Raw genomic sequence first — 17198 nt, 5'->3', positions numbered from 1 at the left:
TCCTCTTTCTTTAACGATTTCATTGATTTGGGCCTTCTCTTTTTTCCTTGGTTAGTCTAGCTAAAGGTTGTTGATTTTTTTCACCTTTTCAAAGAGCCAGCTCTAAGGGGGTTTTGTATTTTCTATTATTTTCCTGTTTCCTATTTAATTTACTTCTGCTCTAATCTTTATTATTTCCTTCCTTCTTCTAAATGTGGACTTACTCTGTTCTTTTTCTAGTTCCCTGAGGTTTTAAGTTAAGATATTTATTTGGGTTCTTTCTATTTTCTCAATACAAGTGTTTATAGCTATCAATTTCCCTCTTAGAACTGCTCTTGCTGCATCTCATAAGTTTTGGTATGTTGTGTTTCCATTTTCATTTGCCTCCAGATACTTTTTTATTTCCATTTTTAAATTTCTTCTTTGATCTATTGGTTACTGGAGTTGTTCTTTGGAGTGTACTGTTTAATTGCCGTGTATTCATGAATTTTCCACTTTTCCTTCTGTTATTGGTTTCTAGTTTCATACTATTGTGGTCAACAAAGACATTTTATATTATTTAAGTCTTCTTGAATTTGCTAAGACTTGTTTTATGTGCAGCATCTGTGATATAGTGGTGAGCATAGCTGCCTTCCAAGATTTATTTTGTGGCCAAACACAGGATTTATCCCAGAAAATGCTCCATGTGCACTTGAGAACAATATATATTCTGTTATTGGCAGGAAAATGTGGGTTTTTATGGATGACTGGATGTGAGGGCTAAAAGAGAAATCATCTCACTCCAAGATGATGAGCTGGGAACCAGAAGCCCAAGCTAAGGAAAGTAGTTCCTGCCAAGGCTCTTCTAAGCCAGATGCTTTACACACGTTTTCATCACACCCGTTTTGACAAAGGAGGAAGTTCAGTCACTCAGTCATGTCCGACTCTGAGACCCCATGAACCGCAACACGCCAGGCTTCCCTATCCATCACCAACTCCCAGAGCTTGCTCAAACTCATGGCCATCGAGTCGGTGATGCCATCCAACCAGCCTCTGTCTCATCCTCTGTTGCCCCCTTACAAAGGAGGAAAGTGAGGCCCAAAGAAGCTAAGTAATTTGCCCAAGGTCACACAGCTAGTAAGTGGTAGCGTCGGGATTTAAACCTATTGTGAAACCCAAGACCTCTCCACTGAACACATGCTGCCTGCCTCGCGGAGTTGGCAGGGGGCACAGTAGCATTAGGGAAGTGGATGGGCAATAGACAGCTGCTAGGAGCTGGGTCCTGCTGGGAGCTACTTACATAGTCCCTCCAGCTTTCTCCAGGAGGAGAGTAAGAGCCAAAGCCTACAGTGGTGATGGCACTGAACTAATGTGCTTTTAGCATGATTGAGATGTGAGCATGTGGTTGTTGCTGCCTAACCATCACTGAGTTAATCAGCTGACAGTTTCTGTTCTCTGAGCAGGACAGACAAGCCCCAGACAGCTAGCTGCAATTGACATTTATTGAGATACATCATAGCACAGACAGGGGAGGGGGACGTAGGGAGATTCAGGGAGGGGGTGGTCTGGTGGGAGACGGGAGACCAACTTCTGACTTTCCTTTATCCTTTCTCAGCCTGACCTGAGCCCAGAGCAGATGAGCAGAAGAGGTGAGAGAAGCCGAGATGGCCTGGGGAAATCCAACCTCCTCTCCATGGTCAAAATATCATCCCCGAATCATCCAAACACATCCTGCAAACTGGTGGCCTTAACCACCCCTCCCATTCTGTTGCAGAACTAAGGAGAAAACCTGGGTAGATTTGAGCCCTTCCCAAAATGCAGATCCCATGCACCGTCTGGCATGCCTGTACCCTGGATCAGTGGTCCTGGGGCTATTCCTGCTCCTGAGGATGGGGAGTGGAGAGAGAAAGCGCAGGGGCCCCGGCTTGCAAGACAGCAGCTAATACCTCCGGCTGGACGTCTTGACCGTGGTGGTCTTCCGCAGGATGGAGGTGCCCCCAGAGACAGGCCCTCCCTTGACAGTGCTATAGCCCGCATTTGTGCTGAATCTGCCCTTGCTGGTGCCCCCACCCCCACCCAGGGAGATGCCACCCCCGAAGCCAGCCACGCCGCCTCCGCACACAGTGGTGGAGTTGCCCGTCACCGCTGCAAGAGAAAGGGTCTGGGTGAGGCGGGGCAGCCGTGTCAGGAGAGGATCCAGGGCTTCCAGACATCAGTGAGTGATGGGAATGAACTCAGACAGTGGTGCCCTGGGAAACGGGGGGCAGGGAGCTCATTCTCTGGGACCCCCCGAAACTGTCTCCAGGGCTCAAGGACAGATTGAAAGGACTGAGCAGAGGACTGGGGCCAGGCCCGGGGTGGCAAAATACTCACAAATGCTGACAGCACTGGGACATTCTCCAGACATCCTGGGGGAAACAGACAGGCCAGGTGAAGGATCAGTGGTCCCAGGAACCCAAGTAAAAACTCTCTCCCTCTCACTGTCTTTACAATAGATCAACTCAATGGGCCTTGAGACTCTCAGGAGCCGAGGCCACCCGAGACAAAATCAGGGGACCCAGCTTGACCCAGGGCTGCCCTGGGCCAGGTACCTTTCCGCCAGGTCCTAAAGCCAGCGTAGCAGAGAAAGCAGAGATTCAGTAGGCCAGGCAGCTCCATCCTTCTTCTGCCCTCTCCTCCCCCCACACTTGCACCATAAGCAGCACCCCCAGCTCCAGTGGGATGGGAAACAAAACCCACTTCACAACAGAGCTGCCCGTTTTCTGGCTAAGGTGACTTTCTCTACATCTCATGCCTTCCACAAGACCAGAGATGATGAGTTTTTTTTCAAAGTTTCTGCTAGGGTCAGAATCTGGTGTTGGAAAAGAAAACCCTGTCCCCTGTTGGCCTGCCAAACGCCATCAGGATTACTGGTGGTAGTGCCAGCCAAGGAGACACACAGTGAGGCGCTGAACACAAGCAGGAGAGTCTCAGGTGGTGAGTTACGAGCCCAGCTCCATGGTTGCTCCCTTACCCTCCTACCCTTGGCACAAGAACCAACTACATGGGATCTCCCACAGGGCAGGGCTGGGAGCCCTCAGAATCAGGACGGGGGGGCGCACCCACCTGCTCTCCTCACTCTCCAGCAGCTTGCGGTAGGTAGCAATTTCCACGTCCAGGGCCAGCTTGACGTTCATGAGCGCCTGGTAGTCACGCAGCAGCCGAGCCAGGTCCTCCTTGGCCTGATTCAGGGCAGCATCCAGGTCCCCAAGTTTCTTCTGAGCATCTTTTAATGCCAGATCCCCGCGCTGTTCCGCATCCGCGATGGCAGTCTGCAGCTGCTGGCACTGCCCAGGGCATGAGAGGTATTGGGCACACCCTCCAGGGTCATTGCATCCATCTCTCTGCCCTTAAACCAGACATCACCATCCCCAGCTTCCCTGACTGCCACCCCAACCAACTGAGAATGAAGGAAAAGAGAAATATTCCTCTGAGAGAGGAGGTGATACTATAAAAACAAGATCATGGAGCCCCACTGGGAAAGTTCTTACTGAAGTCTAATTTTAAGACCCTCCTGGAGGCTTTCCTGGTGGTTCAGTGGTTGAGAGTCTGCCTTGCAATGCAGAGGACATGGGTTTGATCCCCGGTCTGGGAAAATCACACATGCTGAGGAACAGCTAAGCCCATGTGCCACAACTACCGAGCCTGAGCACTCTAGAACCCATGCTCCACAACAAGAGACGCCACCGCAATGAGAAGCCCATGCACCTCAATGAAGAGTAGTCCCCGCTCACTACAACTAGAGAAATCCCAAATGCAGCAACAAAGACCCACCACAGTCAAAAAATAAAAGAAATAAAGAAATCTTTAAAAAAAAAGAAAACCTTCCTGCTGCAACTCACCTCAGTGCCACAAAAGAGATAAGATAAATCATACAAGCTCACCATTAACCAAATGCTTCATTCTGCTCTTAGGAGAAGCCTATGCCTTGGAGTCAGCAACTGGGACCTGGACTCTTGAATGCTGAGACTCCTGCTCTGACCTTCTGGAGATGGGATCAATATTCTTGGAGGGGGCTACTCTACCACTAATATGCTATGTGATCTTGGGCAAGTCCCTGTCCCTCTCTGAGCCTCAGTTTCCTCTCCTGTAAGAGGAGCTGCTTGATCTTATTGGTCCAGCGTTTGAGCGTATCCCGTCCATGAGGAGAAGAACAGGCCTCACCCCTGAGCACACCTCTGCCAACACCCAGGCCTGACCCTCAGGCCCCCAGCAGAGGCTCACCTGCTTCTTGACTGCATCTGCCTCCCCCTGCAGCCGCTGCACAGTGCGGGTGAGCTCAGCAATCTCATTCTTGGTGTCCCGCAGGTTGTCCCCATGCTTCCCAGCGGTCACCTGCAGTTCCTCATACTGGAGACCAAAGAAACGGCAGTGAGCTATCAAATCGTTCCAGGCCCACCTGGGTAACTGCTGGCCCTGGACCCACCCCACAGCTGGATGAGTAGGCTGGGTGCGTCTGGTCCCAGCCTCCGAGGAGCCCAGGGTCCCAGGCCTCTCACCAAGGGGGAAGGTCTGGGTACAGGCCCAACCCACACCCCTGAGCCAGCCATTCTCTCACCTTGGTCTGGTACCAGGACTCAGCCTCAGCCCTGCTCCTCTGGGCAATCTGCTCATACTGGGCCTTCACCTCAGCGATGATGCTGTCCAGGTCGAGGCTGCGGTTGTTGTCCATGGAGAGAACGACACTGGTGTCAGACACGTGAGTCTGCACTTGGCTCAGCTCCTGCAGAAACAGATGGAGTTGTCTCCAGCACCCCTGTCCCAGGCCAGGGGAGCAGGGGGTGGAGGAGTGATTTTGGCATCAAGAGGCCGTGCTCCCGCCCCTCCAGGATCCACCCTAGAAGGAATCTAAGGCTGCCAACAGAGCTTCAGTCTTTCCAGCTGGAAACGGGGCTCCCAGTTGAATAGACCTCTTTCTTGGTGTGGATTTGCAGGCTTCCAAGAGCCTAAAGAAGGAAGGAGTGCATTCTAGTTGCTGCCAGGCCCTGAGCCAGCAGGCTCACCTTTAATCCTCAGAACCCCCGGGAGGCAGGCGGGGCCACAGCTGGCCCACAGGAGGCTGTGCTGGGCTAAGTCTCTTCAGTCATGTCCAGCTCTTTGCGACCCCATGGACTATCGCCCACATGCCTCTCTGTCCGTGGGCTTCTCCAGGCAAGAATACTGAAGCGGGTTTCCGTTTCCTCTTCCAGGGTATCTTCCCAACCCAGGGATCAAACCCACATCCCCTGCATGTCCTGCATTGGCAGTGGGTTCTTTACCACTGGCACCACCTGGAAGCCCATATATATATACATATATGTGTGTGTATAATCAAATCACTTTACCATATAACTGAAACTAACACAACTATAGTAAATCAACTATATTTCAATTTAAAAAATTAGAAAGAAAGAACTACCAAAGCCAAAACTGATATCAGAGTAGACACAAATTTAGATGTTCAAATTAGACTGGCTTTTAAAAGGTAGAATGGGTTGGAGGTGGGGGCCAGGCAGAAAGACACAAGCTCTGAAGACAGACAAAGCTAAGTTCGAATGCCGGTCTGACATTCACTAGCTGTGGTACTGAGGTCCTCACTGAGCCTTACAAGGCCTCAGTCTCTTCTGTAAAATGGCTGTGATAATACCTTCATAATGTAGTTGATCTGAGGATTCAGATTCATACCTGACCCATGGTGAGTGCTCAGTAAAGTGCATTAATTGCCCAGCCTTGTCCAAAGGTCAGTCAATATGCCCACGAAGCATATGCCACTGATAAAATCATTGCCACAGTCGTGCGTTGCCAGCATTATCTTGCAGCATCACTCATCACCCTCCCCGGCTCAGGGTCCCTCTATAACCTTGTGCCAGAGTGTGGTCCTGAGGAAAATTAACTTGGAATTTTTCAGAGAAGAGGCAAACACTATCTACCAGACACCACCAAGAGTGGATAAGGATGTTCTTGCTAGGACTAGAGGATAAATACGGAAGGCTTTCCGAAGAAAGAGCTAATGCAAGTGAGTTAAGGTGCGAGCTGTGGAGTTAAGGTGTGAGCTTTCTATCTACGCATGGGGAAAGGAGCCAGAGAGATGTAGTGATGGCACTGAAGCAAGGGCTGGATCCCACAGGGACCCCCCTCCCCAGGCCAGAGGGAAGCCACAAGGTCATTTTCCGGCCCTGTATGACAGGCCAGGGATTGGTGGTTGGCCTTCTAAATTTCCTTAAGATCTGGCTTGACCAAAACCAGACCATAAAGTTGATTACTGAGTGCTGTGTTAGCCATCACAACTGGTATGCAAGCAAGGGAACGACTGCTCTGGTCTTCACTCTTACCTCCCAAGGAGGCACAGAAAGTGACCCTGGCTTGGTCACTTGGTCAGCTCCCTTCCCTTCTAATTCTAATTCTGACCTAATTCTAACCTCCTCACCTAATTCTCCCACACTCTTGATGCCTGGTTCACCTGCTGCTCCCCAAACACACTGTGCTCAGTGTCATGGTGCAGGCTGGGGCCCTAGTTGGCAGATTCTACTTGCCCCTTCTTTAGAAGTCCCGTCCTTCCTTCAAAATCCAAAATGCTGTCTCCTCTGAAACTCTCCCAGCCCTCCCAGGAAGAGTAAGCCACAGCCTGTCCCATGCACCTCGCCTGTTCCAGCATGGCTCTTAACATATCATATGGAAACCTGCAAAAGCAGACTGTCCTTCCATGGTTGTGCAGAAGGTACTTAGCAATATGCAGCAAATGGACGGGGAACAGCAAAGGAACGGAAAGCTTTTTGAGACACTAGGAAAGCCAGTTCCTTCCCACTGAGAGAAAAGGGCCTGGGCACCCTTGACCTGTCCTAAAAGAGAGATCATCCTAAAAGAAGAGAATGAGGAAATCCCAGATGGTGAATGACCATCAAAGATCCCAGTAAAGAAAAAGCTAGGGAGACACCTAAGAAGTCAGCAGAAGGCAGCATTGGGTTAACCCTACAGACAACCCAGGCAAAGCCAACAACTCTACTCCTATGTTTGCTCTTTCCTATCAAGGGAAACAGTCATCAAACTGAAAAGGGCAGGATGCTTGGGAAGAAATGGAAGCCAAACCAAATACTGAGAGTAGGAAAGGCCTTGGCCTTGTTGAGAACGTCAGTGGTCCATGCCAGAGGAGAAAATACTAGGACCTCATGGCCATGACCAAGGAAACAAATACCCCTAGAGATCCGTGAGAAATATGGACAGTAGAAGAAATTCCAGAACCTGAGACATGGAAATGTCTTCATTTTCAAAGGGGAGAGATTTAGACTTCTCCAAGTTAAACTTGACATAAATCTCCCATGAACCTCTAGAATGGACTCTAAACTCTGTGTGAAAGGCATGGAGCCAACAAGACACCCCTGAGGAAAAATCAAGACAAATAGTTTTTCTTTTATGCCTACATTACCAAACTACTAAAGGATGCCACGGATGTTGTTTGACCAAGACTTTTTTTATTTTGGAAGACATCTTCTTTCCTTCTCTTTGGAAATGCTTTTACTCTGGCATTCTTAAAAGTAAGACAGAAAAATGTGGGCCAAATTATGCCTTAGTTAACTGGATTTTAAAATAGCTGAGCCACTTGAAACACAATTATTTACTACCGGAGTGATCAGATCAGCCTTGTGGGAAGGCATCAGTGAAGATCTCATTCTTGGAAGAAGACCCTTTGTTGGCTCTGTCTGTCTTAATGTGTTTATCAAGGATTCACACTGAAAGGTCATCAAATAACTAAACTGAAAGTTAAGTTTGCAGGTCTGCAGATAAGCCAAAGCTGGGGCATCACTAATATATCCACTTATCCAGCTGGACACCTTCAATATACGAATAGGAGAATCAAGTTTCAAAGCACCCACAGTGACCTAAAATGATGGGATGAAACCATAATAACACTTCACAGGAAAAAGGAATCATTAACTCTAATTCAGTTTCAGAAGTTCAGCTGCCCAATACTTAAAATGGATAACCAACAAGGACCAACTGTATAGCACAGGGAACTCTGTTCAATATTATGTGGCAGCCTGGATGGGAGGGGAGTTTGGGGGAGAATGCATACATGTATATACATGGCTGAGTCCCTTTGCTGTCCACCTGAAACTATCATGATATTGTTTATCAGTTATACTCTGATACAAAACAAAACTTTTTTTTTAATTCAGCAGCCTATATACAGGAAGTTGGCAAACAGAGGGTGCATGTCTCACTTAAAATCATTCACATGGAAAAACCCAGGGGACTTTTAAGGGGCAAACATTTTGAAACGGCTTCTAAAATTAACACATAAACTAGTATTATAGTAGGCTGCATGAAGAGAAGTCTGGATCCATAACCTTCCTCCCCACCTCTATTTTCTGAATTCTGGACTAAGAATGCTGTTTCCCCAGCTTTCTCACATGCCACAGAAGCCAGTTCTCTAATCATCCTGACCACTAAAGTGTTGTCATATGGCAGACATTCGTCACTTGGAAGACAATTGGATACACGCAGCCCAGAGGGCAGAATGAGCGCCAGTTAAGAGCAGAAGTTGTGGGAAGAAGATTTAAGTCAGCTTTCCAATACGGTTGTTCAACAATGGAAATGCCTGCCCGAAAAAAGAGTGAGCTCCCTGACTCTGGAAGTTTTCAAGTAAAGACTACATGGTTCCCTGTGAGATATATTAGAGAAAGGGCTCTTATACTGAGCGCAAGATTGGCCTTGGGGTCCCTACTGAGTCTAAGAGTCCATGATCAACTCATGTCAAGTTCAACCTTCTTACCTTAGTCTTCAAAGCCTCCTTGTTTCCTGGAATCCCTCCTAAATTCTGCGATCTACCTGCTACCCACACCTCATCTCCTGCTCTAACTTGGAATTTCAATCCCCACTCTTTGCCCATCTCAAGTCCTCCATCCTTTGCTCTGTTACAAACTGGGCAATAAGGAAAATAGTATAACAGTCCAAGGACAAAGTTTTAATTCCACAACTGCCTCTAGCTAACTAAGACAGCATGGACAACTTACTCAGAGCTTCAGTGTCCAAGACTATAAAATGGAGACCATAACAGTACCTGTATTATGAAGTTGTTGAGGGGATTATATAAAAACCTTAGCCCAGTTCCTGGCCCATTATAAGCACAATAAGACTTGGATGCTAGTATGGATTAAGGGTCCAGGTGCTACATTCTACCAATGAAGTTGCACTACTGAATTCTGATCAGACTTTTAAGAGGAACCCCCAAAACTGTATGTGACTGTAAGTATCCCTGTCCATTGGCTATCTCACCTCTTCATAGAGATGCCTCAGGAAGTCCATCTCTTCCACCAGGTGGTCCACCGTGCCATGCAGATCCATTCGGCCTATGTATGCAGCATCCACATCCTGGGGGAGAGAGAGAGAAGGGCAGTGGGCTCAGCCCCCAGGACTCTTGCCCCTCTCCAAGTCAGCCCAGCACCCTGGCAGATAAAGACCACCTGCTCACCTTCTTGAGGACCACAAACTCGTTCTCTGCGGCAGTGCGCTTGTTGATTTCATCCTCATACCTGTTACACAAGGAAGACTCAACCCAGTTCACCTTTTAAGACACTGAACCTAGTTGGCTTTAAGGAGTCCCTAATAGGTCCCACGATAGCCAAGAACACCTTTGGGGAGCAGTTCTGTAATGCAGCCCACCAATGGAGAAACTGGGATACAGTTTTTAAATAATCCACCCACCCTCTTTGAGCAAGCGAACACAGTATTTGTGCAATAATATGACAACTGAGAGCAGCCATCTGTTTGAATCAGAGCCCTTGGGAGGCTTTATGGGAACAGGTGAAGATGTGTCAACAGTGGCTAACCTTTGCATTCACTTTCTACAGCGGGCTATCGTTGAAAACGCCAACTTCTGTCCAACTGCTTTCACTGAGACTTTTAAGATTTAAAAACTGCCAGTGTCAAGCAGTGGGGAAAGTTACGAATGTTTATACCTTAAACTCATAAATATACAGCTCAACCAATCATAATATGTGAATTTGTGTAGTACATTATTTGCATCTTGATTCAAATAAACTGTATTTTTAAAATTTGTGACACAGAACAAGGGCAAGTTCAATCATTGATTAGATAGTTGATGATACTGAGGATTACTGTTTTAAAAGACTTAGGTGTTCCTATGGCATTGTGTTTGTATATTATTAAATCAAGTTATACAGATGAACTCTATGAATACACCCAGTAAAAATGCTTGTGAGTGAAATGACTTGGATGAATGAGATTTGCTTCAAGACAATAAGGAAAGAGGGAAAGGGAGTGAGTAGGGGTATAGACAAGATAAGACAGGCTGTGAGTTGATAATTATAAAAGCTGGGTAATGAGACCATAAAGATTCATTACACTTTTCTCCCTATCTTATAATAGTTTTTAAAATTGTGACAACCCTCCAGGAGGCCATGGGTCCAGAGTATGAGCCCCCATGGGAAACAGCTCTGTCTGAGCAGCCACCCAGCTGGGTCCTAGGACCCAGGAACGGGGTGGCCCTCTCTTGAGAGATCCCCATGCTGCCCCTCCCCATCCACAGCTGGTCCACAGCTGGTCCAGCACTCCTCACTTGGTCTTGAAGTCCTCAGCAAGATCCTGCACATTCCTCAACTCTGAGTCCAGCCTCCCCCGCTCGCTCTGGAGGTTGTCCAGCTTCCCCCGCAGGTTGTTGATGAAGCGCTCGAAGAAGGGCTCCAGATTGTTCCTGGTGACGCCTGATTTCTGACCCTGCTCCTGCAGCAGCGCCCACTTGGTCTCCAGCACCTTGTTCTGCTGCTCCAGGAACCGCACCTGAGCCAGAACAAGAAGGGTGGGCCGGGGCCTCCCCCAGCTCCAGGAGGAACCAAAGACCAGGCCCATCATCACCATCCATCCTGACCAAGACACACCATGGGGCAGTGCGGGGTCTATGCCTTGCTTTGGGGAGGACTTCCTGAGGCAACCATCTTTGCTGAAAAAGACAGTTCGATCCAATGACAAGGACTCTAAAGGATTAATAAACATAAAAGGTCCAGTTCGGTCATTTACTGGTTGGTGACAGTCAAGTCACTTCTCCCTGGGTCTCCTCTTCTCATTTACCCTGGGTAAATCAGACTAAATCAATTTTTCTGAACCCTAATTCTGCATCATGATCAAAAATTTTAAATGCAGAAACATCTATAGTATATGTGTATATATATGTACATATGGATATATACAAATATACCTACAAAGAGGGGAAAAGAAAGCAAAAGTGACAAAATGCTAAAAACTGGTTAATCTGGGTAAAAATAAATATAGGAATATATTGTACTATTATTGAAACTTTTCTGTTAACTTGACATTTTTTAAGTTTTTAAAATACGGATGTCCAGCCCTATCTCTATAGACTTAGAAGTGTGCTCATGGTGTGAGTTTAATGGGCCCCCAGGGGGATTCTCTGCCCAATCAGGCTTCTAAGACACCAGACACGGACAAACTTTCAGGCCCCCAGGTCCCAGGCTGTGATTCTGAGAGCCTGAGAGGAGTTTGCTTCTTTGACCTCTGGGACAGTCCCACAGAAGAACCAAAAGTCACTCGGGGAGACGGTGAAGGGTTGGGCGAAACAGCTTGCCTCATCCTTTGCCATCTGGTCTCTCTGGATCCCACCTCCACAGCACCCCAGGCCCATGGTTCCATGGCCCCAGGGCACCACGCAGCAGGTGTGCCTGCCAGGAGCAGTGACCTCTTAAAGCCATGAACTTGACTCCCAGGCCCACCACTGCCTCCAGGTGATCCTGGGCAAATCACTTTGTCTCTCCAGACCTCAATTTTCTCTTTTTAAAAATAGACACACTGTCACCTAGACTGACTCATGAAACACTGTGGGTATCATATAGGAAATGAGGCATCAGGGTCCTTTGGAAACCCACAAATCACTGAACCAACGTATGGTCATCCACCAGGATTCTCCTCATCATGGTCCCACTGATTGGGGGCCTTGGGGTAGTGGTAGAAAATGCAACAAAATGGACCTGGAAATGCCAGGCATTAGTACAAGAGCTTGCCTCACTGGCCTGGGGGCCAGAGAAGGAGTCAGGATACCCCTGATCTGAGGCAGATCAAACTGCATATCCCTGAGTCATGGTGAACTGTGACCACTGAACTCAAGTCCACCCCGACACTGAGCTTCTTGGCTGGAACAGCAAGGAAGAATTGGAGAAGCCAAAAGGAGACTTCCTCTAGAACTCCCCACCGCTGCACTGTGTCCAGATAACTTTTTTGTCCTTAGACCTCCTCCCAAACTAAGAGAACAGACAACACATGGGGTTCTTGGGGACTTGACACTCAAGCCAGTTTTCCCAGTTAAAAAATGACAAGAAGCAGGAAGGGCCACCCCACTAAGAGGAATAATGAGGACAATCCGCTATTTAATTGTACAATAAGGCTGCTGTGAAACCCCACTAATGATGACTGTAAGAAAGACTGCAACACCATCAAGCTGAGCTGGGCCAAAAGGCCTTGTGAGTGCAACTCAAGAGTCATCATCACTTACAATAAAGACCATCCAGCCACTCAGGTCCAGGCATCCCATGCTCAGGCCAGAAGGGCTTCAAAAGTCACTCCATCCATCCCCACCCCAGTGCACATGGGTTGCAACAGCCTCCGCCCCTCCCACCCTCTCTCAGGGGCCCAGCTTGCACTCTTCGGCCCCTTCCTGCCTCCTTCCATCTGGGCCCACCTTGTCGATGAAGGAGGCGAACTTGTTATTGAGGGTCTTGATCTGCTCCCGCTCCTCCGTGCGCACCCGCTGGATCTCCGGGTCGATCTCCACGTGGAGGGGGGTCAACAGGCTTTGGTTGACGGTGACCTGCTGGATGCCGCCAGGAGGACAGACGGGCCCCAGCGTCGACCTGCTTGCCCCCAGGCCCATGTAGGCCCCGCCGCCAAGGCCGAAGCCTCCCAGTGCCCGCCCCGCCGAGGCCCCTCCAGCCACGCTGACCGAGATGCTCTTGCTGCCCCCCAAGTTATAGAGGCTCCGGCTCCCAAAGCCGCCCATGCTGGGGCCACAGCGGGGCCCCCCGCCGCTGCCACTGTTCCGGGACACAGTCACCGAGCTGAAGCTGGTGCGGGCCCGGGAGCCACCCCCGCCACTGGCTGAGCTGGAGCTGAAGGCTCCTTTGGTGGAGTATGTCTGCCGAGACACGGAGGATCTCATCGCTGCAGCGGGGCCAGAGCAGAACGGAGAGCTGAGGGGGAGCACAGTGAGCTGCTGGGCCACTGATGGGCTTTTTATCTTTTCCCAACTGGGCTGGCTCCTGGGCTGCACAGACACTCCTGCCCCATCGCCCCAGGAAGAGAGGGAGGGGCCCTGAGTGCCGGGGGTGTTCCTCTCCCACTGCGGGAGGGAGGGGCTGCTCCCAGTTATCACCTGAGCTCCAGAGCCAGGGCTGAGCCGAATGTCTGGGGCCGGATGCCACCTCCTTCTCCCCACCTGGGGCGCTCCTGACTTGGAACAGGATGACACGGGTTCCCAGGGCCACCCCCACCACCCAGGGGTGACTGGTCTCCTCCCACCCAGCCCCGGTGGCCACTGTTAATGGGCCTCTGTTCTGAGGTTGGTCCCAGGCCCCCGTGGTAAGCCAAGGCCCCAGGGCCTGGGCTGTGCAGGTGGTGGGGGCGGAAGCATTAGGCAATGGGCTGTGGAGAGGGTGCCCGGGCCTGCTCCAGTCCCACTCTCCCGGCCCACAGCCTCGGTGCCTTCTGGCAGCTCCAGGTTGGGGACACGGATGCCAGCCTGGGTTGGGGATAGCCTGTTCTTTTGTTGTATGCTAGCAGACTGTCTGCTCAGTAGAGAGCCTGTGCTGGGCAGAGGGGACACAGGACAGAAGAGGGTCCCTGCCTGACTCAGAGGCCTGGGCACTTAATAATAAGGAGGTAGAAGGGCCGAAGCCAGGAGATGAGGGAGGCAAAGACTGGGGGCTTCAACAGCCACCTGAGTCCCCATTGGCAGCATTCCCCCAGCAGGACCCAGCCATTGTAGGAGGAGTTGGAAGTGGGTGGAGGACACACCCCACTCTGGCTGGACATAGTACAGATTCAAAAAGTGTTGGAACTTCCCTGGTTACTCCATGCTTCCACTACAGGGGACACCGGTTCAATTCCTGGTCGGGGAACTAAAATCCTGCATGCTGCAAGATGCAGCTGAAAAAACAAGATGTGTCCAACAAAAGCCCCATGAAGCCTATAGATACCCCCAACATCCCATCTTCCCAGTCACAGAGCCCAGGGTCTTGATCCAGAAGGGGCCAGGGGGCTCCTCAAATCACTTCACAGAGTCTCGTCCATACCTACCACCTTGGGCAGCTGGGACCAAACACATCCCTGAGGAAGAACCTGGCGATGTAATGTTAGCCAGGTGTTAGGACAAGGAAGTGGTGAGGATGTGCCACTGATTACCCACCTCAGCTCTGCAAGGAAGTGGTCCCAGAAGGAGAGAGACTTGCCCGAAAAAAAGGAGCAAGGACAGCATTTGCTGTGGTCCCCACACAGCTGCCAAGGCAAGGGTTGGAGCTCCAAAGGAGAGGACAAGGGACCACCCCTACTGCCCAAGGAAACAGGCAGAGAGCAGGTGTTCTGGGCCCAGAGGAGGCTGTGGGATGGTTTCTAGGTGGCTGGGAGGCTGTAGTGGCTCCCAGTTGCCTGAAGGAGTTGAATCCAGCCTCCTAGGGCTTCCCTGGTGGCTCAGATGGTAAAGAATCTGCCTGCATTGGGAATACATGTAAATCCATGGCTGATTCATATCAATGTATGACAAAACCCACTGGAAAAAAATAATAATAATAATAAAAATAAATAAATAAATAAAATTTAAAAAAAAGAATCTGCCTGCAATGCAGAAGACCTGTGTTCAACCCCTGGGTCAGGAAGATCCCCTGGAGAAGAGAATGGCTACCCACTCCAGTATTCTTGTCTGGTGAATTCCATGGACAGAGGAGACTGGCAGGTTCCATGGGGTTGCAAAGAGTCAGACACGACAGGACAACTCACACTTTTACTTTCCCACACCAGATGGGGGTGAAGATGCTCCCAGAACTAGTCCCTCAATGCCCAGGAGGGGGTTTTTTTCCTCCCTGCTTAGAGTCAGAACACCAGGCATTTGGGGGAGCTGAGCTGGGAGGTGAACCCCCACTGAGCTGTGTGTCCCTGGGCAACATTCAACTTCTCTGGGCCCCCTCGCCTCTGCTTATGACCAGGGCCCGCCAGGGAAGTCCTTTCAAAAGCGCTGGCCCTCCATCCCAAGACTGAACCATCACTTCCTGGGGGCCTTTGTGTCCTGTCCCTGAGGCTATAACCCCTTTTTCAGCTCCCTTATCTCTTCCCCAGGAAGCATGGGAGGGGGAGACAGTGTCATGTGGGGAAAGGAGTGATGTCAGCCATCTGAGTCAGGCACAGCAGGGTGGTGGGAGTAGAGTTGGCCGCAAACACACCCTCCACCCCTCCCCAGGGACTGACACCCTCTTGTGTTTACCTGGAGCTCTGTGCCAAGCCATGTGCTGGGGGCTGGTAACACCCGCAGAGAAAGCCCACAGTTACTATCAGAGACAGTCTCACCAGCCCCAGCCCAGACGGCGTGGGAGCCACTCCACCTTCTCCAGTCTGGCTCCCCACTCATCTTTATACAGGACACCCAAATTCAGACCTTTCTTCCGTAGCTGAGGAGGCATGGCTCCCTCCCCACCTCTGCTGTTTGGACCAAGGGCCTCCGTCTTTGGAGACCCTTTCCTGTCCAGGGCCCCTCCCTGCAGAGGACACAAGAGAGGGGACAGAATGCTGCTGCTGATATAGAAGGGATGAAGCCAGACAGCCGATGGCATTAACCTGGCACCCAACACGGGCTGAACGACAGGAAAGATGCAGCGATGAAGAAAACAGTCAATGCCCTTGAAAAGCCCCATCCAAGGCAGGGTTTTCTCATCTAATAGGAACAATTATTATAGTCAGCATTTATTGAGCACTTACTACAGGGCAGATACATTCAATAAAAAAACACCTTCAAAACAAAAACATCCAGTCCCCACACTGGGAAATCTCCATATGCATCCTTTCTGCTCTGATTGATTCCCTGACCTCCCTGATCCCTGCAGGCCACTCCCTGGCTCTCTGGCTTCCAGAGGTGGGGGTTGGCCAAGGAGTGGGGGACATTAGTAGGAGATCTGGGAGACATGGGAGGTACTTCCTCCCAACCCCCTCCCTGCTCTAGGGGTGGCTGCCTTCCTCCATGCTTACAGCTTCTACCTGTTCCCACATCTCTATCACCCAGTCAGTCATCCACTCTTTCTCTCATCTCTTCAGCTCTACACAGAGCCACCATCCCCTCCTGATTTTCCTGGGACTATCCCACTTTAGCCCCTTCCCTAGTGGCTCAGATGGTAAGGAATCTGCCTGCAATGCAGGAGACCCCGGTTCAATCCCTGGGTTGGGAAGATGCCCTGGAGAAGGGAATGGCAACCCACTCCAGTATTCTTGCCTGAAGAATCTCCATGGACAGAGGAGCCTGGCAGGCTATAGCCCATGGTGTCACAAAGAGTCGGACATGACTGAGCAACTAACATGCTTGAACGTCCTCCTTTAACACTGAAAATCCCACACCCCAGAAAACCTCTATGCAAGTCAGAGTTTGGCCACCGCTGCCAGAGGAGAAGGTGGGGGGTGATGGGAGTGGCAATGGCTTCCCACCACTGACCACCTCTGGACTTTCTATCCCATGATTGTGTCCTTAGCCACATCCGCACCTCTGTAAGGAATTCTTTCATTAAAGTCCATTTAGCGGAACCACCTTGAGTACACTGATTTCCTTCTGGGACCCTAAATGTTCCCACCCACCATGGCCTTATGAGCTGAGTATTGTATTACGAATGCCTTTTCACAGGTGAGGTAACTGAAGCATGGAGACAAGAGGTCAGGGAACTGGTCACACCACCAGTAAAGGGCAGAGCCAGGATTCAAGCCCAAGAAGTCTAGCTCTAGGACCATGTGCTCACCCACTAATGGCTCTCTCACAGAAGGCAAAGGCTGGAAAGCTCCTTCTTAGATACTTTTGATGGAGAGAACCTATGGGTCTGAGAAAAGGGCTGGCCTCCCCCTAAAGCAGAGAACAATGGTGTGACCTAGACCCTGATGCTGGGAAAGATTGAAGGCAGGAGGAGAAGGGGACGACAAAGGATGAGATGATTGGCCGGCATCACCGACTCAAT

General features: G+C 50.1%; 1 protein-coding gene across 1 annotated transcript; it reads right to left on the bottom strand.

Annotated features, from left to right (window-relative positions):
- Positions 1-1756: 1756 nt before the first annotated feature.
- KRT79 (keratin 79) lies at positions 1757-13159 on the bottom strand. The gene is made up of 9 exons (XM_061122526.1): positions 12683-13159; positions 10553-10773; positions 9446-9506; positions 9250-9345; positions 4556-4720; positions 4222-4347; positions 3064-3284; positions 2332-2366; positions 1757-2103 (listed from the first exon to the last, which is right to left on the bottom strand). Exons 1-9 carry the CDS (start codon positions 13157-13159, stop codon positions 1898-1900), a joined length of 1608 nt encoding a protein of 535 aa, XP_060978509.1. The 3' UTR covers positions 1757-1897.
- Between the last annotated feature and the right edge of the window lie 4039 nt (positions 13160-17198).

Source organism: Dama dama, chromosome 3 (genome assembly GCF_033118175.1).
Source record: "Dama dama isolate Ldn47 chromosome 3, ASM3311817v1, whole genome shotgun sequence".
Classification (NCBI taxonomy): Eukaryota; Metazoa; Chordata; class Mammalia; order Artiodactyla; family Cervidae; genus Dama; species Dama dama.
The sequence above is the reverse complement of the archived record's forward strand: the minus strand, read 5'-3'. Positions and strand labels throughout refer to the sequence as shown.